Source organism: Podarcis gaigeae, assembly GCF_964106915.1.
Source record: "Podarcis gaigeae genome assembly, chromosome: 12".
In the NCBI taxonomy this organism is placed as follows: domain Eukaryota; kingdom Metazoa; phylum Chordata; class Lepidosauria; order Squamata; family Lacertidae; genus Podarcis; species Podarcis gaigeae.
In genome coordinates this window covers 37,585,262-37,608,767 of record NC_139688.1, presented here as the reverse complement: position 1 = coordinate 37,608,767, position 23,506 = coordinate 37,585,262, and the positions used below count along the sequence as shown (strand labels likewise).

Sequence of the window (23,506 nt, the reverse complement as noted above, 5' to 3'; positions counted from 1 at the left end):
CTCATTCACACCACCGGGACTAAGATGCAAGTCAGAATGTAGCTCCTTTGGATTTCCCACTGCTCCAAATTTTGCAATACAGTTCTCATCTCAAAAAAGTTGGGTAATGCGTTTTAAAATGCATATATTTAGACACACAAAAAATGCCGAGAAGCACACATTTGAAATGTGGATTTTTTGCGGGTTTCAATATCAAATGTGCATCTTAATGTCGAATGATACAGACTTGTGAGGGGACACATGCAAAAAGTGACATGGACCAGGAATAGACTTGTCCATCCAACCGTAGTGTCAGCCACCCCCGCCGTGGTTTCTTCTCCCCATCGTGGGGCAGGCATGTGCATGCACATTCCTAATTGCACACACCTTGGATGTTAGTCTTCTGCATGCAGGGAGTGTTTAATAAGGGAAAGTGTTTGGAGATGCAGCCCTCCCCTCGTATTCTGAGGTATAGTAGTTCAGTGCCATGTGCTGCTTTTGAATGTGTAGATCAGCTTCCCCTGAACATTCTTTCCCCAGGGCAATATATCTGCTCCCGTTTTTTAGTAGCTGTTCCCCACTTTGTTATTATGATTATGATTAACATTATTATTAGAGGACTTATGCATTGTTTATGTGTTTGCTGCTCTGGGCTCCTTTGTGATGGAGAATCAGATAAAAATATTATAACAACAACAACAACAACAACAACAACAGTATGCCTTTTAGGGCATGGTCTCTGGAATTTCATTTCATTTGGCTGCACAGCAAAGCCTGAAAATCTGCTGATGTTTTCGTTTGTTTGTTTGTTTATGCTAATTATATACCACCTGATTGTACAAATAACCTCAAAGCAATTTACAAAAAGAATGAAATAACAAGATTATTTGTAAAAACATTTTTTTAAAAGTATATTAATGTGTGTTTGTCACTCAGATATGATCTCTTTTCCAAATGTTCAGTGAAGTGCAAGCTTAAAAGTCCAAATAAACAAACAGTTTCAATTCCCCTTGTTTTTAAAAAGGGAAAGGAAACCTTTTTTAAAAAAACACAACCTGGTGCTATGGGACATTGGCAGACGGATCTCTTGGTTGGTTTACTGCATAATCTTTATAGCTGCCTAGTACAAAGCGGTAGGTTCCTGTTCTGTTTGCCGTTGAGCATTGAAGCCTTGTTTGAGGGGTGGTGCGAAGGGGAGCACACGGAATGTAAAGTTCTTAATTGTGCAACAGGAGCCATAAAATAATGAGGCATTAGTACCACACACTAACTCAGGAAGCAAGTGGGTTAAGGTGATGCTTGGTACATGACCAACAACTGATCTGTTCAGAATAAATGACAGCTGTAGCTGTTTTACGTGCACCAGTCTGTGGTAGCTGCATTAAGGCTGTTCCTCCCCCTCTCTCGCCCGCCCCACAAAGGACCAACAGAGTTGAAAAGCAGCTTCACAGCGAAGGATTTTCAAGAAACATTTGTCATCTGCAGATACATTTAAGTCCCTGTGGGTATCCCATGTGAAACTGTTTAGACTACTTTCAGTTAATTTTACTACCCAGCTAATGCTTAAAGAAAAGTTGAAAGCCTCGACTTGGCATTTTTATATGCCTGTTTTGCTCTATCTTGCTAAGCTAGCCCGTATCTGTTTGGAGAGCACTTCCAATTGCTGGCCTGCTCCCTCCGTGGAGATAACTTATTGCAACGCACAGAAATCGAGATTGGGAACAGAGCTGGCTGAAGAGCATAACTGGAGGAGGATGAAAAATTAGTGAAAGGAATTTCATGGATAAGGGAGGCTGGGGAGAAAGGGTGATAGGTGTGAATGAACAACCACAGGGGAAAGAACACAGGTGGTTATGTGGGCCCGAAGAGGGGAAGCAGGCAATAATGGGAAGAGGAGGCATGTACTTGGCATTCTGGCCAGACATATGCTGGGGAGGCAGTAGAGGTGGGTGGGATGTAAGCAAGGATATTGAAAAAAGAGAAGCCAAGAAAAGCTCTAAAAGTGGCAACTGCTGGTAATTTTTCATGGAGGTCACTTGCCTTTAAATCCCCAAAGCCTTGTTATCTCTGATGAACAGGGCTAAGCAAGGTACCAATAATGTTGAGCTACGTCTAGGCACACTGGTACACTGATTATGCAAGAAGCTGAGTTTGTGCATGTTAGAGGAACTGTGTTTTCTTTCGGTCAAAATCTGGATGCATCTGGAAATGCATCAAGCAATTTCAAGGGTTTGGTAACGTTTACTAACAAAGTGGTTGTTTTACTCAAGGTTGGTTATCGGCTCCATTGCTTGAACCTTGGTTGGAAATCTCTCCTCCCACAAAGGCACCACATTAAGATAGCTGCAGATTCTATACGATCTATAAACTGGGGGGGGGGGGTCCCAAAGTAATTCCAAATAATTTTCAGTTTGAAATTTCCACTGTTATATTTATAACCTGTCCTCTTTGCAAGGTCTTTGAGACAGGTATTAACGTTCATAAAAACAAACTTCCTGTTGTTGGTGGTGTTTTTTAAAAAGAAAAAACGATATGCCCGTATGATATTTGAAATATTTTATTGGAATTTACCTGGCACAACAGGTTATAGAGTAAATTTGTGGACAGTTATGTGCAAACATGTACAAAAGACCAGTCCAGACATAGACTGATCCATCCATTGGCTGGCATGCTTACTTCCAAGTAGTTCCATTGATGAAATGGCGCTGGCTTACTATTTAGGTCACCACATTCTAATGACAAACTGGTAGCAAACCAGAGCCTCTCTGACCCATTGCCTGTCAAAAGAAAGCAATATAGGACTAACGGTCAGACTTGGTATAGTATAGCATCATACACTCAAATATTCAATTCTGCTTTGCCTTAATGTAGCAAAGGGAGGAGATTAGCACCCTGTGTCAGGGAACTGCCATCAGAGCTAGAGGCGGAGGGAAGGCTCCAGAGGGATGCCGGAGAGGGTCCCAGTAGGGAGAGAGGCAGCCCATCTGCTGGGGAGGGAAATCAGCATAACACCAGTGGAGAAGGGGGGCAGATGGGGGAATTGGAGAGGAGGCTCCAGGACTCTTCACCGGAGACCAGCGGGGAGAGCACGGGTCCTCCGCTGCCCACACCCTCCCTGCGCAGAAGACTTCCGCGCAGGGAGAGTAGGAGGAGACTTGGCGTCAAAGAACTTCTTTGCTGGAAGAAGTTCAAGAAACGCCCACTGACGGATTCTGCCAGCGACTGAGACAGCCACGAAGTGAAGGGCTGTCCAGCCAGAAAGGGTTCAACCAGGTAACCTAGCCAGGAGTGGCGGCAACTTACGCATGAGCAACCCCTAGAACCATTACACACTGGTTTGGTTTTTATTGCAATATTTCCCTGTTCAGACTGGAAAATCAATTTTGGAGGGAATTAATTTTCCTCTTTGTTTCTCCTTTTCAAATAGAAATATGCCAGTGGCATGTATTTTAGTGTCTGTGCACGCACACACAATTTTTGCTTTGAATTTCTGATGGATAGCTTCAGAAAATAATCTGTACAAACAGGACGGAGCTTGAGAAAAATCAGGACTGGAGCATTGGCAGGAAATAGGTAATGGATCTCAATGGAGCAGTCTAAATTGGTGCTTGAGGTGTGTGCTTTGGTTTTGTTTTCTTTTAAAATGAACATATAAAATGCCTCAACAAACTGAAAAAGCATTGCTAATTAAAGGGGCTTCCCCTCCTAATGTTTTCAGGTAGGCCAGAGTTATATTTGCAGCAACCTAGCTGTTGTGTTTGAAACAGAATGTGCTCCTACAGCTAAAGCAGAATGCTACTCTTTGCTAGCAAGGCAGCTGTGCAGCCCTGCCCCTTTTGTCAATGAAAACCCTGAGCACTCCTTAACTGTGGTTAGATTACACAAGCTTTTATTTGTGTTTTGGTAGTGTTTCGCTATTCAGTGTGGTGTAGTGGTTAAGAGCGGTGGACTCGTAATCTGGTGAACCGGGTTCGCATCTCTGCTCCTCCACATGCAGCTGCTGGGTGACCTTGGACCAGTCACACTTCTCTGAAGTCTCTCAGCCCCACTCACCTCACAGAGTGTTTGTTGTGGGGGAGGAAGGGAAAGGAGACTGTTAGCCACTTTGAGACTCCTTTGGGTAGTGATAAAGCGGGATATCAAATCCAAACTCTTCTTCTTCCACTTTTAACATATGTTCACAACATTCCACATACATTTCCCATACATGATTTCAAGCAAGGTAGCAGCAGTGATAGTGTGAGTGGAAAAATCTGCCATTGACCTAATACTAGGATGCTTCTGTACAGTTCAAGAAGATGTGCTACTTGTGCAGTGATTTGTAGAAGCGGGCCATAAGAAAAGTAATCCTGGCAAATCCTGGCTAGACGATGTTACTACAGTGGTACCTCGGGTTAAGAACTTAATTCGTTCTGGAGGTCTGTTCTTAACCTGAAACTGTACTTAACCTGAGGTACCACTTTAGCTAATGGGGCCTCCCGCCGTCGCCGCGCGATTTCTGTTCTCATCCTGAGGTAAAGTTCTTAACCTGAGGTACTACTTCCAGGTTAGCTGAGTCTGTAATCTGAAGTGTCTGTAACCTGAAGCGTCTGTAACCTGAGCTACCATTGTACTTGATGATTTTGTAGCTGGTTGACTGGCCAAAGAGTTCTCGCCCGCATCACCCTGGAGTATGTTGGAGTTATGTTGTCAGCAATAGGTTGATGACACACAGCTCTACTTCTCTTATGTTTCTGCAAGTGGGGCAGTGGATGTGCTGGATTATTGTCTTGCCTCTGCATTGGACTGGATGAGAGCCAACAAACTGAAGCTCCACCCAGATAAGAATGAGGCACTGTTAGTGTGTGGTTCCCTAGACTGGGTGGTTCAGAAACTTCAGCTGGTGCAGAATTTGGTGGCAATGTTGCTCACTGGGGCAAGGTGGTCTGAGCATGTCATGTCAATCCTGGCCCAACTGCACTGGCTGCCAGTTAGTTTCCAGGCTCAGTTCAGGTTTTGACCTATAAAGCCTTAAACAGCTTAGGATCACAGCACCTCAAGGAACGCTTCTCCCCTTACAAACAGACCCAGACCCTGCAATTATCATCTGAGGTCCTACTTCATGTGCTCCCCTTTATAAAAGGTTCAGAGGGTGGCAACAAGAAAATTGGCCTTTTCTGCAGTGGATCCCCGTTTGTCGAATGCTCTCCTCAGGAAAGCTCTCTTGGCCCCTTCATTACATGTCATTTAGTTGCCTGGCAAAAACTTTTTCTTTAGCCAGGCTTTTGGCTGATAAAACAATTGATTGCCTTATTAATGTGTTTGTAGAAAGGGAGTTATTGGTTTGGGGGAGGCGGGTGTTGTGCATTTACTATACTCGTTCTGTCTTTTTATGTTGTAAACCTCCCTGTGATCTTCAGATAGGGTTGCCATATGTTCGGAATTTTCCGGACACTGCCGGAATATGACAGTTGGAAACAGTGTCTGGACACAAATCGCTGCAATGTCCAGGAAAATCCGGACATATGGCAACCTAGCTCAACAAATTTGCCAAAAAACATTTTGTGTCTGGATTTACTTTTTGAAATATGGCAAGCCTACTTCAGATGAAGGGCAGTATACAAATTTAATTAATAATGATAACAATAATAATAATAATAATCCTGGACAAGTGGGGTGTGACAGGGGGCCTGTCCTGGGCCTGGTATTATTCAGCATCTTTTGGCTTGTATTAAAAAATAGTGGGGGTTTTCGTCAAATTTGCAGATATAAACTGTGAGGGGTACTTCAGAAGATAAAATCAGGTTTCAATATGACTTTAACAGATTGGAGAACTAGGCCAAATGGTTATTCTGCTTGTATCCCCACAAAACTTTTTTTTAAAAATAAATAAATATGTGGTTAAAGTTAACAGTTGTTCATAATATTCTTAAACAATTTCCCTCACTTTTAACATTTAGGTAAAAGATTATGCCTAGTTAAAAATGTTGGGTACGAATTTATGACACACCAGGGGGATTCTGCATTCTTAGAGCAGAATTTTATTATAACGTGTTTTAAGAGCCAGCTGTACACTAGGTTACAATAAAGAGTATTTCAGGAGCAATTCCACCATTGGTGGCCTATCCATTTGCTTCACATGCATTACACAATTAATTCACAACACTTTATGGTGCCCATAATCTTGCACAACATTTAGCTGGCCCAAAAAACATTATATACTAAATGGCATTCTTTCATGTCATCCATGGAAGCCAGTTCTCAACAGATGCCATTGCACCTAAATAAAGAGCCAGATTGTTTCCTTAACTCTTGTTTTGTGTTTATTTACTTGGGTGTACATTATCAGATGGCTATTTTCTCTGTTTCTATATCATGTCCTATTTGTTTTCCATTTTTGTGATTTAATCCAATTATGATGTGAACTAATTAAAAAATCAATCTTTTTTTAAAAAAAAATGGTATTCCAGTATGTCTGTTATTTCAGAATGAAAAAATAATTTGTCCTGTATGTGATTTGAAGAACCGGGCATCAGATGCCTTTTTTATTCATATGATTTGAATCCTAATTCAATCAAACCCTCTTAATCATATATCTTTTGTTACAGATACAGACCCCCGTGTATTGGAGAAGCAAGAACTACAACAGCCAACTTATGTTGCTCTCAGTTACATTAATAGGTAAGCTGCTTTTATATATAATTATGAGCCTATGTGGCTTTGAATAAAGAGTGGTTTTCTACAGCAACTAATCAATTAAAGGCTATGGATCTGTTGCAGTGAATTTCTAATGCAATCACAAGGGAATGCGGACAATATTGCACACTTCTGGCAACATTCACTATTGTAGAGTTAAACTAGTAGATATTAACAGTGATCTTTAGGCATTCCCTGCTCCTTTCTGGAATGGCCATTTGATGGACGTAGTTCCCAGTTAGAAAACTGTTGATGTTAATTCTACTTAAATAAGCGCAGTTTAGAAATATTTTCAGGAGCATTTGTACCCATTGAAGATATTTTGGTGAGCTTGAGATGAACTGTAAAAATACTACTAATGGTTTTACAGCTGCTCAACTTCTCAAAGTGTTATACTTGAAGCTCGTCCAAACTTGGAAGTAAATATGGTGTTGGTGTTTGTTTTTATATCACTTTTAAGCAAAAGACATTAAAAGAACCAGTATTTTCCCAATCACTACCATCCAAGAGATTCCCGAAACAGTTGCATCATAGGAACAAAGAGCCCTGCTGAATCAGACCAAGCGTCAATGCAGTTGAGAATCTTGCTTTGCAACTGTGGCTAGTCAGATGCCACCAGGAAACCTACAAACAAAGCATGAAGCAGGAGTGGCTAAGCAATGGCTCTGCTGATGTGGCTGAATTTCAGCTGCCATCAGCACCAGCCAGTATAGTTTGTATCCAGTGATTAATTCCTGCCCAGCACAAGATGCTTTCTGAGCAGTGCCAACCATCTTTGGGAATGTGCTTGCATGGGGAAGTGTAGTGTATAGATTCAGGCAGTCACAGATAGACTTGGCAACAGTTTCTTCTTCTGCTGGAGTCACTTTTCCAGTGACTATGATTGCGAGAAATGCTGCCTGTTCTATACATTATTGCCCACTGCATGCAATTCCACAGGCTGAATACATTTTCATAGGTTGGGTGAAGTGCACTTTTCTTTTGTAAAAGGCGTATTCTGCTCACAGAACAGATGTTCCTGACCTTACATGAGAGCACTGAGCTCCATGGTTAGCCATGTTGTAAGCTTTTTAAAGCTAAAAGTCATGAATGAATTTATTATTTCAGTCACAGACCAGTTCCAGCTCACATACAAAAACAAAACAGGGATATATTTAAATTTGCAGTTCGGTATAACGGGCAGTACAGATATAGCAGCAATTAAAATATATAAATTAGATCTTACTCACTAAAATATAACCTGATGTTGTCATTTAAAACCTTAATCATGATGATATCACAGCTTGTTCCCTAAGTTTTATGGCAATCGCGCAGAATTTCACCACCTTTAATGTGCTCTCTGGATCTTTATCTAAAAGTCATAAAATCATGGAGTTGTAGAGTTGGAAGGGACCGCAAGGGTCATCTAGTCCAACCCCCTGCAATGCAGGAATCTTTTGCCCCATGTGGGGCTAGGGCCCATGCCTCTGAGATTAAGAGACTCAGGTTCTACTGACTGATCTATCCATCATGAACCAGGATACCTAAAAAAAAAAAATACATTGCATGAGAAAAATGAACTTAAAGGGCTTTGTCCAGCAGCTTATGCAACTTCTGGCAGTTACATGGGCAGTATAGAAACATAATCAATAAAATAAATAACAGAAGCATGAAAATGGCCAAAGAGCATATTCATTGTGTGAATGCTTTTGCAAGCATTTGTGACACAATTGTTTTCCTTCCACTTATTTTATTTTCTTACTCATATATCCCACCTTTCTTCTGTCATGGAATCCAAGGCAGTGTTCAGGTGATTCCTAGGCAGCCACCCAGTCAGGCACTGGCCAGGCCTAGAACTGCTTAGCTTCCAGCCATACAGCAGGGTTAGTTATGTTTCCTTGTATCCAGCCCAATAGCTTTAGGACTGCATTCCTGGTAATGGTTGAGACCAGTGGCATAGCGTGGGTTGCCAGTGCCCAGGGCATGCAGAGGGTGGGAGGGGGTGGGTGGGAGGAAAACAGACAGAATATGTGCATTCAACTGCCAAACAGTGTCTGCCTCACCCAGGAGATCGCAGCCACAGGGATAAGGAAAGAAGAGTTGTTTCATTGTGTGAACAGGTCACTTCCTGGTTCTCATGGAGAAGTCATTTTCAGTGGAACCCAGCGAAAGAAGTGCGCAGCTCTATTGAGACAGCCCTAGACATTGAAATTTTGTGCCCCTGTCCTATGAGATCTCACCCACTGAATTGCTCAAACTGGATCTAAATGTGGCAAAAAGGTGTATAAATCAAAGGCTGGATGATGCGGAGCTATACCAAAATTTCGTAGCTGGTGGTGGAGCCTGCTCGCCGTTAAATTTCGGCATAACCCCTATCTACCGCTTTCCGTCCTACTTAACATCGCTTATGGCCGCGTCTCACCGATATGCCTTCATTAGAGCTTGGTTCAATGTCTTTCCAACAAACGTGCTGAGACATAGATTCACTAAAGGCCAAGTCCCTTCAATGTGTGCTTGTGAAATGAAAACATCTGAATCTCTACATCATGTTATGTTTATCTGCCCTTTGTACAGTGCTAGTATACTAAACCCCATAATCCAGCCTATGGCTGACAAACCAGTAGACCTACAGCTTGCCTGGGTTCTTCAAGATGTGGATCCTTATATTACCCTACAGGTTGCTAAATTCCTAACAGCCGTCCTCTCGTACAAGAGACGGAACGGAATGTTAGCTGATTATTGATAGTTATAAGAATTTTCTATAATGACATCAGATATTGATTTTAGTGTAGTGCCAAAATTTTTTAATCTTAATCTTAAACTTTTCTTATGAATGGCTAATATCCGTCCTTGTGAGTTGTGAACTGTGTTATACTACTTGTGGTTTGTACGAGTCCGCTGTTTTATTTGATTTGTTTTATTGTGTTGTGTTTCATGATGGGTGTGAAGCCAAATAAACATTTTGTTGTTGTGCCCCTAACAATTTTGCACCCAGGACAACCACCCCTGTAACTTTTGAGAGAGAGAAATAAATCAGTGAAGCCTTCTCCCTGACATGCTATCTTCTTGTGTGCTTTAGAAACAGATAGGCTGGGAAGTATTCAAGTGTGAATCCTCCTCTCTCACAACCTGAAGTCGTGCAATTCGGAACATGCATTGCTGCTTGATTTCTTCTGAAGGGCCCTAAGGATGCAATCATATATACACTTTATCTTGGAGCAAGTCACATTCAGCTTCAATGAGACTTCCTTCTGGCTAAAGATGCGTACGATTGCATTCTAAATTAGGTTTCCTGTCATATGTCTATATTGACAAGAGTACTTTGTAATTGGGAATTCCAGTTTTTATATGTTTGGTCCATTGCATATTGTTAGTAGTTTTCATCTTGTCATCTTTCCTGCTATAAAATCCAATGTGTTCCCACTTTTCTCAAAGAAAGGATGGTATCTTGTGTTCTCTTTACTTAATGCACTGTTATTGCTTACAGTTCAGGGAAACGGCTTCCAGTAGCTGCTGGATTGAATATTTGTGACAAAGCACAGAAACAGCTGGTTCAAAGTAACACGTCACTTGGCAGATAATATTATTTTTTTTGTCTGATCTTATTTTTTTATATGTTGGCAGTGACCAACTGGAATCATGTGTTTTTATTCTTGTAGTCATATATTTACACCCTTCCCTCAGACTTGGTTTAGAGAAAGAACAAGACAAACTTCAGATGGTAATTCAAACAATGTGCACAGAAATGAATTTATTTATGAACAAGGGAATGAATGGCTTGTCGTTATTTTTTGTAAAAGGAACAATACTGTTGGGATATTTTTTTTGAAGGGGAGGCAAGTTGCAAGAACCAGATAATTCATTCAAAATGTTAATACGTTCAACTTGATAAGACTTGATAAGATTAATTTTTACCTCTATAAAATGAAAAGCTGTGAATATACTTTTAAAATGGAAAGCATACCAAATGTGTTCTAAACCTAAGATTTAGTTCTTTCTCTGAGATGGCAAACTGCGTCTGAGCATTATGACCTGAGATTGCAGGTGATGGTTTGCATTACAGCATACTCATCCATTTGAAAATATTTAAAAATCCATGAACGTAGAAAGCTAGCAAGTCAAGGAGAAGACTAGGCTAGAACTGACAACTAAGTTTCTATGGGGATTTTTTGGTGGTGGTGGTAGCGAGTCCCTGCATGAACTCAGAAGTGGGAGAGTCAAAACACAGGCTTACCATCTCAATGAGAACTAGTCTTAACAAGTGTGACCTACAACAAAATGTAGCATGGGGTGCTCCTGTTCATAGAGCCAGCCAGCTCTGCCCACAACTGCAATCCTAAATAGACAGAGGGATTGAAAGCAGTTCCGCTCCCATACCCAGCACCCTCACTGGCTTGAGCCAGCAAGGTAGAAATGAGGGCAGACGAAGAAACTTTTGCATTTCTGCACCCATTTCCTAGTTTAACCTCCCCCCCCCCCCATTTTTGTATGTTTTCCCATGCAATGTGATATAATGGGAGAGATTTAGACACACTCCTGAGAGTGATTAAATTTCTCCCTGCTTTAGGGGCACTTCGAAGCATTGGAACGGTGTTCAATTATTGGAACCAAAAAGCTCCCTGGACTTTCCCCATTCTGCCCCCTCCCCTAAATCCTCCTTTTTGGCCCACCAATATAGACACTAACATTGATATCTAACATTGGCTGGTCCAGCCCATCAGTGGCTTTAGCAGCAGCAGAAAATGGGGGTACAATATAGGGTCTCCCTCTCAGACTGGATATCGGATAGAGATATCCCATCTATCCCATGTCCCCTGGGGGTGCCCTCCTACTGGCCATAGGATTGCATTCTTACATGAGTAAATGACATTAAGGCTTGCTCGCTTTAACTAACATCTGTATATACACATAGCCCTGAATTTCAGTAGATACAAAAGTGCAAAATGCCTTTTCAAATGCTGCTTTTTTGATTTCCCCATCAATAACAGAAAACTTTGCAGTGGAAATGACTTCCAGTTTCATGTCTGGCCTTTTGCAAACTCAGCTGCTTTAGATAACCAGGGTAAGGTTTAAATAATCAAAGGCCTGTTGCCTATACCGAACATGTACATTGTTAGACGTCCGCCCAATTCTGTTTAAAATGTAAACTTATGATTAAAAGCTCTGCAGTATGAATGGAACTGATTGTCTTTGGCACACAGGTAATAAAATGTTTGGATTTGTTGGTTCCATGAACTTGCTGTGTATCAGGGGAAAGGGTATTTATAGTCCTGAGCATACGGTACATATAAATGGGACTAAAATTAGGCCGTATAAACTTCAAAAATAATAATCTGAGTAAATATCAGAGTGCATTTGTGGCCTTTCTCCATTTTTCATGTATTGCACTCCTTCATTTTTACCAGTATGGAAGGGGTGTTAGTGGACCCCTTAAATTGTTATCCATTCTCCGTGTGTGTGTGTTTACAATTTTTGTGGGATTTGTGGGTTTAAAGTCTCATTGACTGTGATACTTTAGTCCAGATGGTTTTGGCTTTATATAATTTACTTCTTGAATGTGTGGTCTTCTAGTTGGGAAAGCCCTGGTTTGGTACGTGGGGTGAAAGTTGCGTTGCCAACAAATCTTTGTTACACTTTGGGTGGCAAATGTGAGTATTCATGATGCTTTGCTAATGTTTCACATTACTGACAAAGCAGAGAGGATCTACACGCTTGGTGTAGGTCCTGAGCAGCAATAATGATTACCAAATGATGTTAAATGTTAAGGAAATGTGATATTTACTCTTCCTTTAGAAAGTCAAGTCTCCATATTGCAAAACCCATCACTCCAGAAACATAATGCATATTCATACTTGATACCAATAGCTCCAGCCAAAGTGAAGGAAATCCTCAGTTACTGGTGGTTCATTCTGTCTTGGAAGGTATTGTAGACCCCTCTTGTGTTAGCGGCAAATGGACAGCAGGCTTCTGGAAGATTAAAGTTATGACAGGAGATGAGAGGCCATCTTGTGCTGACATCTGACATAGTTTGGAAGAGATAAGAAGAGATCATGGTTGCTTATACCTATAGATTATGCTACCAGTACAAGCTGCACAGTCTCAGAATATTATTCACCAAACTGATGGGTTGATGCTCAGTTTCTATCAAACATATTTCAAGCACAACATGGGTTTGCAGGAAGGGTTACGGTGGTCTCTCTCCCCCCGCCCCCCAACGTTTGGATACTAATGGAAATGTAAAACTCATTTGGGTTGCTCCTGCTGACCCCCACTCTTCGCACATTCAAAGCTTCCATTTGAAAAGACCCTTTGCACACACAGATGTGTGTTCTGATACCCTTGACCCTATACGTGTACACATGTTCACTTTTGGGCTCCTTGCAAATGAATTCAGGGAGAAAAGCAGCAGCTTAATGGTAGAACAAAGACTTTACATGCAAAAGATTTATTGTTCAGCCTCCCTATCTCAAGGTATAGCCGGGAAAGACCCCTGTCTGAAACTCTGGACAGCTTGGGCAGTCATTGGGTCTGACTCAGTATTGTGATAGAAATTCAGAGGTATTTCCTGGCTTCCCATTAGAATAGACACAGCTTTTTTAAAAAATAAAATTACTATTTATATATTTTAGGTGTGTGTGTGTGTGTGTGTGTGTGTGTGTGTGTGTTTAAACTACAGTTGAGGCCCACAGCTGTTAGGCTGCTGAACGGAAAATAATATAGTGCAACTGACTTTCAGGGTTGGTGTGTTGTGCGACAAGCACACAGAGGGCAATGAGATTGAGTGTTTGGGGGGGGGAGAAGGAGGCTCGGTTAATTTCATTGTACACAGGTTGTACATTGACAACAAAGGTATTATTACCATCTAACTACAGTCTCCCATAAACTGTCAAGCAAGCTTTATGCTTGTAGTGGAGAAAATACAGACCTCTAGACTGGGGTCACTGTACAATGGCTGCAGTCTGTTGCACGTTTGCCCATGCTTAATCCTCAGTAGGGTTTGTGACAATAACTGTGCGTTGTATTTGCAGTTAGTCTATATGAGGGGAAATCCGGTTGTTTGTTTGAACAATACAGTCAGAAATTATTAGTGTCACAATGAAGAAGAGAAGAAGAAGAGTTTGGATTTGATATCCCGCTTTATCACTATCTGAAGGAGTCTCAAAGCAGCTAACATTCTCCTTTCCCTTCCTCCCCCCCCCCAACAAACACTCTGTGAGGTGAGTGGGGCTGAGAGACTTCAAAGAAGTGTGACTGGCCCAAAGTCACCCAGCAGCTGCATGTGGAGGAGCAGAGACACGAACCCGGTTCCCCAGATTACGAGACTACCGCTCTTAACCACTACACCACGCTGGCTCTCAATGTTCCTGAAAGTCTCATTAATGACAATTTGGACAGAGTTACATAAGCATTGACAGTATTGGGCGATTACTCTCCAAATCTAGTTGACTTTGAATATATGGCTATGGGTATTACTTGTAATTAATTGCTTAGGATAAAGGCAACTTTGCACACCATGACTAAAGAAGAGCCATGCTATGTAATTCTCAGTTCCAAAATCTTTTCCGTTTGTGTCTCAAGCGGTTGGAATTCATCGCTCTTACTGTGTTACAAGTCTGTTGGGACTTTTAAAAGTGCTTATTCAGATTTTACTGTTTTGGACCTACAAGAGCTTGTTGCATTAACTTGTAGCTTGGAAAGAAATGAAAGAATTTTACAGTATTTTTAAAATAACTGCCTAGTAAATTATTGCAATAAAAGATCAAATTTTCTCAGTATCATCTTTTCAAATCAAAGGGTGGCATCCAGCTAAGTTTTACTCAGAGAAGACCCATTTAAATGATTGGAGATGACTGAGTTAGGTGCATTAATTTCAGTGTGTCTACTTTAAGTAAAACTTGATTGAATACCACCCAAAATCATCAGGTTGGTATGCAGGAGGACATGAAAATCAGGTTTCAGTTGAGCTTAAATGGAAGAATAGCTATATGTGCTTGTTTCTGTTTTTTAAAAAAACTTAGATCTGTTCCCGACAAATCTGAGGGTCCGCAAATAACCCCAAATTCCATAAAACACTGTTGCTATTCTTTTGCTTAACTGGCTAGCAGTGGAGATTTGAGTTACAGCAAAAAGAGTGTTGGGGAAACCCAGCCAGATGGGTGGGGTAAAAATCTCTCCCGCCCTGACCTAGCCACTGTGATCCACGCGACGGTCACCTCCAGACTGGATTATTGTAACTCGCTCTACGTGGGGCTGCCCTTGAGACTGACCCAGAAACTCCAGCGGGTGCAGAATGCCATGGCAAGACTCCTTATGGGGTCTTCGCTGCGAGATCATATTCATCTGGCACTATACCAGCTGCACTGGCTCCCGGTGGAGTACAGGATCAGGTTTAAGGTGCTGGTTTTAACCTTTAAAGCCCTATACGGCCTAGGACCCTCGTACCTACGGGACCGCCTCTCCTGGTATGTCCCACAGAGAAATTTACGGTCTGCAAATAAAAACAACCTGAAGATCCCAGGCCACAGAGAGGTTAGGCTGGCCTCAACTAGAGCCAGGGCTTTCTCGGCCGCGGCTCCAATCTGGTGGAATGCTCTGTCACAAGAGACTAGGGCCCTGCGGGACCTGACATCTTTCCGCAGGGCCTGCAAGACAGAGCTGTTCCTTTGGTCAGGGCACAGCCTGACCCCCTCCTCTGGCAATCTGCACAGAACTTTTGCTTTTAATTTGCTTTTAATTAATTTTAGAATGAATGTTTTTAGAATATTGGATTATTTTGATTGTTGTTAGCTGCCCTGAGCCCAGCTTCGGCTGGGGAGGGCGGGATATAAATAAATTATTATTATTATTATTATTATTATTATTATTATTATTATTTTATTATTATTATTAGGAAAGGATGTGTCCCCCATCCTCTTATTTCCACTGCCCTTATGTGCTATTATGTAGCATGCCAGGAGGAAAGGTTTGATGTGGTTTTCTGAAGTACTACTATAGTGGCAGAATAACCCCTGGGGAGATTACACATCTACCACACTGGGGCAGCCCTCTTTCTTTGTGTTCCCACCCCTGCTAGCCAGTAAATGAATGCTATTTTAGCGTTGGGGACCATTGAAGAGGGTTTGTTGGGATGGAACAACAGGTGTATGTATGTGAAGGAGTTCTTCTCCAGCTCAGATTAAGAATCTGAGAATTTGTAAAGTTTGCCTCTCTTTTGAGGTTTTTTTCCCAAGCCCAGTTTGGGAGAAGTTTGCTGGCATCCGTTATGAATATATGGAGCTGCCAACTCTTCCGCCCATGCAGAACCCCTGTACATAAGCAGGCAGGAAAGCAAGCAGCAGGAAAGCAAGCAGCAGTGTTGGGTATGTCTTTGTCGGTTTCATTGCTGTTTTTATTCCCTGAGGGAACATAAGAAGAGTCCAACTGGATCACGCCAAAGGCCTGTTCTCATAGGCATCTGGTTGCAAGCTTCTAAGTGTGACAGTACTCTCCCCACTTGTGAAGGTCTGCTTGGTTGATTGTGGAGAGCCAAGAAAAACATGGAAATAAACATGAACCATGCTCAACATGGCTTGGGTACTGTGAGTCCACATCACTAGCTCCATCACTTCATGGAGACTCTAGATTTTACCATTCCACTGCTCTACCCCATGTTGTGGTGGCTCTTGCTTTTTCTTTTTTTATATTATCTCTTGATTCACAACCCCGCCTTTAAAAAATTATATGTATATGCCACATGCACCTTTGTTATTTCGAATTCCTCCTTTTCTTATCCCTTTTATATATCACTGCTGCAGTGCTGTCATTTAGTTACAAATAATTTTTTTCCCGTTCCACTTTTACCAATACATACAATAACTGTGTTTAGACGTGGAACAAACAGATCAGGACACTTATATTTAAAAGTAAAAGGAATGCATGTTAATTTATTAAAACTTAATAATATAATATAATTTGTGGTAAAATGCAAAATAACACCGTGTGAGATATTTGTTTTAAGATGATACTGTTACTTTACAACACTTGCCTTATCTAAACCAATAGCCAGTTGCTCTTAAGCTCTCCTTAAGTTAACTCACTGTATGCAGAACTTGAAGAATCCTGGAGTGTTCACCCCAGTTAATTTACAGGCTTCACTGAGGTCTGTACCCAAAACATTGTTGTTTTTCTAAGAAAATAATTACAAACTGACAGTCTGATTTTGGCTCCCCTGGAGGACTGCTGTTGGAGTTTTTTTCCTCCCTACAAACCTTATCAGCTTCACCCTCTGGTCATTTCAGCTCTTAATGTCCTGACTTCTTCTTGAACAGCTGCCTGCTGTCATAAGGATTGCTCAGCCCTTCTCTGGCTTGTGACTGCTTCTTCAGCTCTTACCTACACCCTTTTCTGCATCTCGTTCTCAGTCCCTCTACGACCATCTCCCCCAAAATGCTGTCCCTGCCCTTTTATTCTCTTCAGCCAGAACTCCCTAACCAATCACAAGGTGTTTCCCCCACTGAAAATTAGGCATCCCATTAGACCCTAACTAAGGACCAATGAGCTTAAAAAGGAATGTCTGCTAAAGGACCTATCACTGCTTGACCTTTGGGATTCTACTGATTCATATAAAATCTGAGTTCTACAGCCAACTGTCGTAATGGGAAACCTGACAAGATAATAGCCCACTCTTTAGTAACTGTACCAGCGCAGTTATTTCTTGGGAAACTGCCAACTGAAATAATCCCTTTGCCCTGTACCTTCCTGGATTCAGCTGGGGCTAAACTGCCAGTCTTTTTCTTCTTATTCATTTAACCATTTACCAACCAAGACGTTTTTCATACTTGAACAGCATCTTTACATTTAAACTTCTCTCATAATGTTACAGTTACTTCACAGACACCCATTAGGGGTTGGTGAAACTGCTACTAGTCAGATGCTCTTCCCATCTTCTCCCTCTTTCGCCTAGTTTCTCTGTGGTGATGTCCCTGTTGTCCGCCTTTAGTGTAAGGTTAATAAGACAATATTCAGATTTCCCATATAAGGAGTTGAATGTGTAGTGTGTGGTTATTTTTACCTTAAATATTGAGGGTTGTTTTGCTGTTTTTTACTTTGTTTACATTGTGGTTTTAGGTGGTATCTTATAAACTGTATTTTGTAAACTGCTCTAGGACCCTGGTTGGATAAAGGATGGTTTAAAAGCTGGATGTCAGGGAATGAACTGAGGGGGACTGGACTGAGGATGAATGGTGGAGGTTTCCCCCCTCTCCCTGAACCTTCAAGAGAAGAGGAAGGCAGTATTGATGTATAGCAGTGGTTTGAGGGTCACAGCTCAGAGGCAGGTGAGCAGAAGAGTTGGGAAGTGTTGGGAGAAGAGAAGGGGGAGACAGAAACAGAGCAGGCAGCTGACACGTTATCACTGGAAAGCATTCCCGACCCCCCTTCTCCCAGAACCTGGCGTGCTTTGAAAGTGGAAGAGCAAAGGACTTAAAGACAATTAGCCCCTGGCAGCCACCATAAGGGGAAGTGTTGTTGCTAGGAAGCGTGGGGGAGGAGCTCAGTTGGAACAACGCCATTATCCTATCGGCTGCCCCTACGTCTCTCTTTTTGAATCTTGAATATATACATTGGTAAGAACATCTTATTTTTCCCATTTCTGGCATCCAGCTGTGAGGGAGGGGGATTGGATTCCTTGAAGTCTGACACTGAATGAATGAATGAATGAATGAATGAATGAATCTCTGTCTCATAACACTATACCCTGACTTTGATAGTGCAAGGCCAGGGGCTGGGTCATGAATGTCTGCCCAGCAGTACCAATAACTGGAGTAGAGTGCCTGCTGCTTACCCACAAAAGTGGCTTGTACTTTTCTTTATCTTCAATAGTCTCCCATACCTCCTGGTATCTATACTGGTCATTACATCACTTTGAGATGTGTGTAGAGCTTGTGCTGATTAGGAATGCGGGCTAGCTAGAAGGTAAACTATGCAGTGGAAAGACGGATGATGAAAAATAAGTTAAGCTTGAATCCTGGCAAGATGGAGTAATTCACATGTATGAGAACTTGGTCAATTACCTACCCTGGATGGGACTGCATACTGTCCAACATTTTCTCATCCAAATCTGGACACACACACACACACAGCATACTTTTTGAGTTTGGTCAGTCAACCAGCTCCAAATATATGATATAAAGCCCTTAACAACAGGTTGTCTCACCTCATATATGCCCACTTGACCGCTTCAAGTCTGTGGAACAGGCAAATAATTTACTTGAAAGAGAGAGAATGGATGTTCAAAGGGAAATGATAAGGTTTAAGTGCAACCTGAATGCAAAATTAGGCCATGTTAAACTTGTGAAACATTTGAATTCAGTATTTGCCACACTAATGTGACATACTACTGGCACAAAGATCAGGCCATTACATTAGGCTCATTTATTTTAAAAGAAGAAACAACGCCATCCTGAAATGTCAGCTTTCCAGACTTACCTAGAGTTTGAAACACTTCTCACCTTTATTTTATGGAGCTGTCGTATCTGAGCCAAATATCTCTGTCTGTTACCGGTAGTCTCATGGTAAAAGTGTGCTATATATCTGAAAGAGAGACGGCAGTTCTAAATCAGTTCTATTGTCTTGAGATAAATCCCTCTTCTCTTGCTCTCCTCCATTTATTCAAGCAGTAGGTGTAGGATCTTAGTCAATGATCACAGCCCCATCCCTTGGCTTTCACTCCATAGGTCAGAGGTGAGAACAGCCATATTAACTCCTTTATATGAGCCGGAAACCAACCTAACTAGGGCAGAGAGGGTGAAGTGGCTGCTGAGTGATACCCACAATTTTACAACTGAATAGAGTTGTTCTCTATAAGAGTTCTTCTTTGACAGCTAGGAAGTTTAGGGCAAAGAAATCGGATTAATTAGCAGTTAATTGTAAAGCGGACTTGGAGGTCTAAATTACACAATTCATATGTGACTCCCTTCTATTTTATCTGTCCTTGTGGTTTTACTGTATATTTAGTGTCTGTCAATGTCACGGCTTCTGAATAGCACTGGCGCCCAGTGCACCCCATGCCCCCCTGACCCTGCCTTCCTTTGCCAACACATCACCCCCTTCTCGATCTACTCCCCCCTGGCTTCAAATCCAGGATTGTAATAAGGCTCTCCAGCGAGGGCTTTGTGATGACGTTTTTATGTGTTTATCATAGAGAGTGATATGTAGCCTTTGTTTCCTTCCAACTTCCTGCTTCAAAAAAGTGTCATCGATGCACACTCTCACGTGCATGAGCATGGCAGCTACAAACACCCATCTCTATTTAATTGTTACCTACTCTTTGTTTGGTAGGACAAAGCTTAATAGTTGCTGGTTTTATGTACATGAAAACTACTATCATTAATGATGCGTTGGCAGGGGTAGTAATACTTATGCTTAAATTCTATTCAGATAGCTGCAGCAAGCCTGTAAACATTGCCACTGCAATCGTAAATGTATATATATTTTTCTACCAAGAAAATAGTGCTATTCTATCTCTGTGTCCTATATTCAGAGGTTGTTTTTTCAGTTTATTAAATACAGGTGGGATATGGACTTTGTTACTCAAACCAAGAGGTCCAGCAGAAACTAGAGATTAAAGGAACTACCACTGACTCTGGTTTGTTGAGCTCCCAGTGATTGCAACTGCAGTCCATTATTGTCTTGTGGCTGAAGTTTTGTTGCTGGCTTGCTTCATCATTTTGTCAGTTCACTAATAAGGAGGTCACCACAGGTACAGAATCCTGGATTTATGTGTGGCAGATGATAAAGCATTATGGGAAATCTGCCTCTAAGAAGAGGCTGTTGATGCGTGTTGCAACTGGCACCCATTCTATGGCTCCATAATTGACAAGAAATGCTATTATTAAGCAGGTCTGTTCAGATAATTAGCATTCAGGGTTGCATTTTTAATCAGACTTGAGTCAGATAATTTATCACAGAAGTAGCAAGCTGTCAGGGTCATACAATAAATACTCATTAAAGATGAATAAAGATTAAGTGCAGCCTGAAACAAAATTAAGCAAAGTAGTACTTAGGAATCGTTTCACTTCAATATTTGCTGTTAATAATTTGATGTGATATTGGCAAAAAGATCAGGTCTCTGTGTTGAGCTCATTTGTGGACGAGGTGATAATATTGTGCTGAGGTGTCTGTTCAGCATCTATCTGAGGCTGAAACATTCATAATTGATTGCAAAAAAAGAATATTAATTTTGAAAAGCTGATTTAGTATGACTGCTCCAGCAGCAACTGGAGTCCTTCTGTAATAAGTTGACACATTAAAGAGAGAAGTGTTCCATCTTGAAAGCAGAACTAATTTGTTAGCATTAGCAAGCTTCTGCACTTTGAATTCAGTGCAACTCTCTTATCTTCAATAGGTTCACACATGAACAGTTTGTGGCACTTTCAAATGGCTTCCAGTTAATTAAAAAGACACAGCATTCAAATATGTCCTGACAATAACACAGTACTAAGGGTTTTTGTTTTTTGTAGAGGCATCTAGAGGCTAAGAATATGACCTCAAATACAAATATAGGCTGTAATCTGTTGGTGCCCTTTTCTGTGTGAACCCCCTTTACTTCAGTGGGACTTATGAAGAAAACTTTCCATTTGGATTATGCCCACAGTCGTACCAATGGAAAGGAATAACGTGAAAGCCCCTTAAAATATTCCATGAAGAAGGAGAGTATTCTTATTATGGGAATTAAGTTTTAAAAGCTGCCCTATGAAATGTTGGAATAACTCTCATAATTATTTAGGGGGTTTGATCCTAAATGCTTTTGTCATTTGTAGAGCAGGCTCTCTGATTTGGTACTTCCACCCAGTGTGTGGAAGAGCCAGCAGAGGCCATGTTGATGTGCCCAGGGCCAGAGAGTCCATCTTCATGCAGTTGGGAATTGTACCCAAACAAGACTATAGCGTATTCACATGCTGAGGATATTTTATAGCAAACTAAAGTAAAATAAAAAGGGTACAATCCTGTTCTCGTTACTTAGAGATAAGCCTGATTGAACTTTGGTTCCCCCCGCAAACCTGATGTAATGTAGAGCCTGAACCAGGGGTAGGCAACCTAAGGCCCATGGGCCGGATGTGGCCCAATTGCCTTCTCAATCCAGCCCGCGGACAGTCTGGGAATCAGCGTGTTCTTACATGAGTAGAATGCGTCCTTTTATTTAAAATGCCTCTCTGGGTTATTTGTGGGTCATGTCTGGTGTTTTTACATGAGTAGAATGTGTGCTTTTATTTAAAATGCATCTCTGGGTTATTTGTGGGGAACAGAAATTTGTTCATTTCCCCCAAAAAATACTGTCTGGCCCACCACAAGGTGGACCGGCCCCGCTGAAAAAGATTGCTGACCACTGGCCTATATAGCGAATCAGGAAGATCCCAGTTCCAGTGGCGTAGCGTGGGTTGTCAGCACCCGGGGCAAGGCAAGTAATTTGCGCCCCCTAACCCGTGGATTTGCGCCCCCTAACCCCCAGATGTTGCGGCCGGTGCGGCCGGCCCCCCTGCACCCCCCTCGCTATGCCACTGCCCAGTTCTCTCTCCTGCCATGATCTTACTGTTAGCTTTAGGCAAACAACTTGCTGAACTTCTGTTTCCCCATTTGCAATAGGGGTGACAACACTATTGACTTCCTTCCAGGGGCAGAGGAAGGGGTGTGTGGTGGGGGTGGTCCGCCCCGGATGTCACCACTGAGGAGCCTGCAGTGCACCCCAGCTCACCCCAGGCGCCTGATCTGTTTGCTCCACCACTGCTTCCTTCATACGATTGTTGTTAGGATTACAACCAAAAAAAGTATGTGACACACTTTGAGTACTTGCTAGCACTATATCATCATCACCATCTTCATCACCATTCTTATTAACCAAACATGCAGATGATTGAAGTTCATGTCTAATTTTGCAGTTCGCGTATCTATCAGATTCTGAGATTATTTTTTTACTTCTCATTTGAAAGGATTGTTGCCTTTCAATGAACTGTGCCCTTTCTTGTGCTTCTTTCAGATGGTGGGCCATCCAAGTTTACATGTTGTGTAAGATAGAAGGCAACTGGAAATTATCTACAGGTGCTAATGCTTACTTCTTAAACATGGTTAAGCTGTCATAACAGTTTAAAGGTAAAGGTACCCCTGCCCGTACGGGCCAGTCTTGCCAGACTCTGGGGTTGTGCGCCCATCTCACTTAAGAGGCCAGGGGCCAGCGCTGTCCGGAGACACTTCCGGGTCACGTGGCCAGCGTGACATCGCTGCTCTGGCGAGCCAGAGCTGCACACGGAAACGCCGTTTACCTTCCCGCCAGTAAGCGGTCCCTATTTATCTACTTGCACCCGGAGGTGCTTTCGAACTGCTAGGTTGGCAGGCGCTGGGACCGAGCAACGGGAGCGCACCCCGCAGCGGGGATTCGAACCACCGACCTTTTGATCGGCAAGTCCTAGGCGCTGAGGCTTTAACCCACAGCGCCACCTATAAACTGGGTAAACTGTATTAATGTGCATCTTGAAATAATTAGAGTTGCCATACGTCCAGAATTCCGTGGACTTGTCTAGAACACTGCATTCAGCAGCAGTGTCCATGCACAAATTGGCTAAATATACACAGAAATCCATACATATGGCAGCCTATATTGACAGATTTCCCATAAAAATAGCTCAAAAACAACTTTGAGGATTTTTTTTTTTAAAAAAGCCCAACAAATTAGCAACACCCCCCCCCCCAAAGCAACTTAACAACTTTGCCAAAAGAAAGCTCAGTGAATTTTCTGTCTGGATTTTCACTATTTGAAATATGGCAACCCTAGAAAAATTGAAATTGTAAAGCAAAAGCCACCTGACAGGTGCTTCTACATCTCTAAAGATGAGTTTAAAAT

At 41.9% G+C, this 23,506-nt stretch overlaps 1 protein-coding gene across 1 annotated transcript in view; it reads left to right on the top strand.

Moving 5' to 3' along the window:
* Positions 1-23,506, top strand: part of JAZF1 (JAZF zinc finger 1) — a 134,045-nt gene that overhangs the window by 62,842 nt on the left and 47,697 nt on the right. Inside the window, exon 2 of the mRNA XM_083706095.1 lies at positions 6,567-6,639. Coding sequence (XP_083562221.1) covers positions 6,567-6,639 — 73 coding nt within the window. The remainder of the gene's footprint in view (positions 1-6,566; positions 6,640-23,506) is intronic.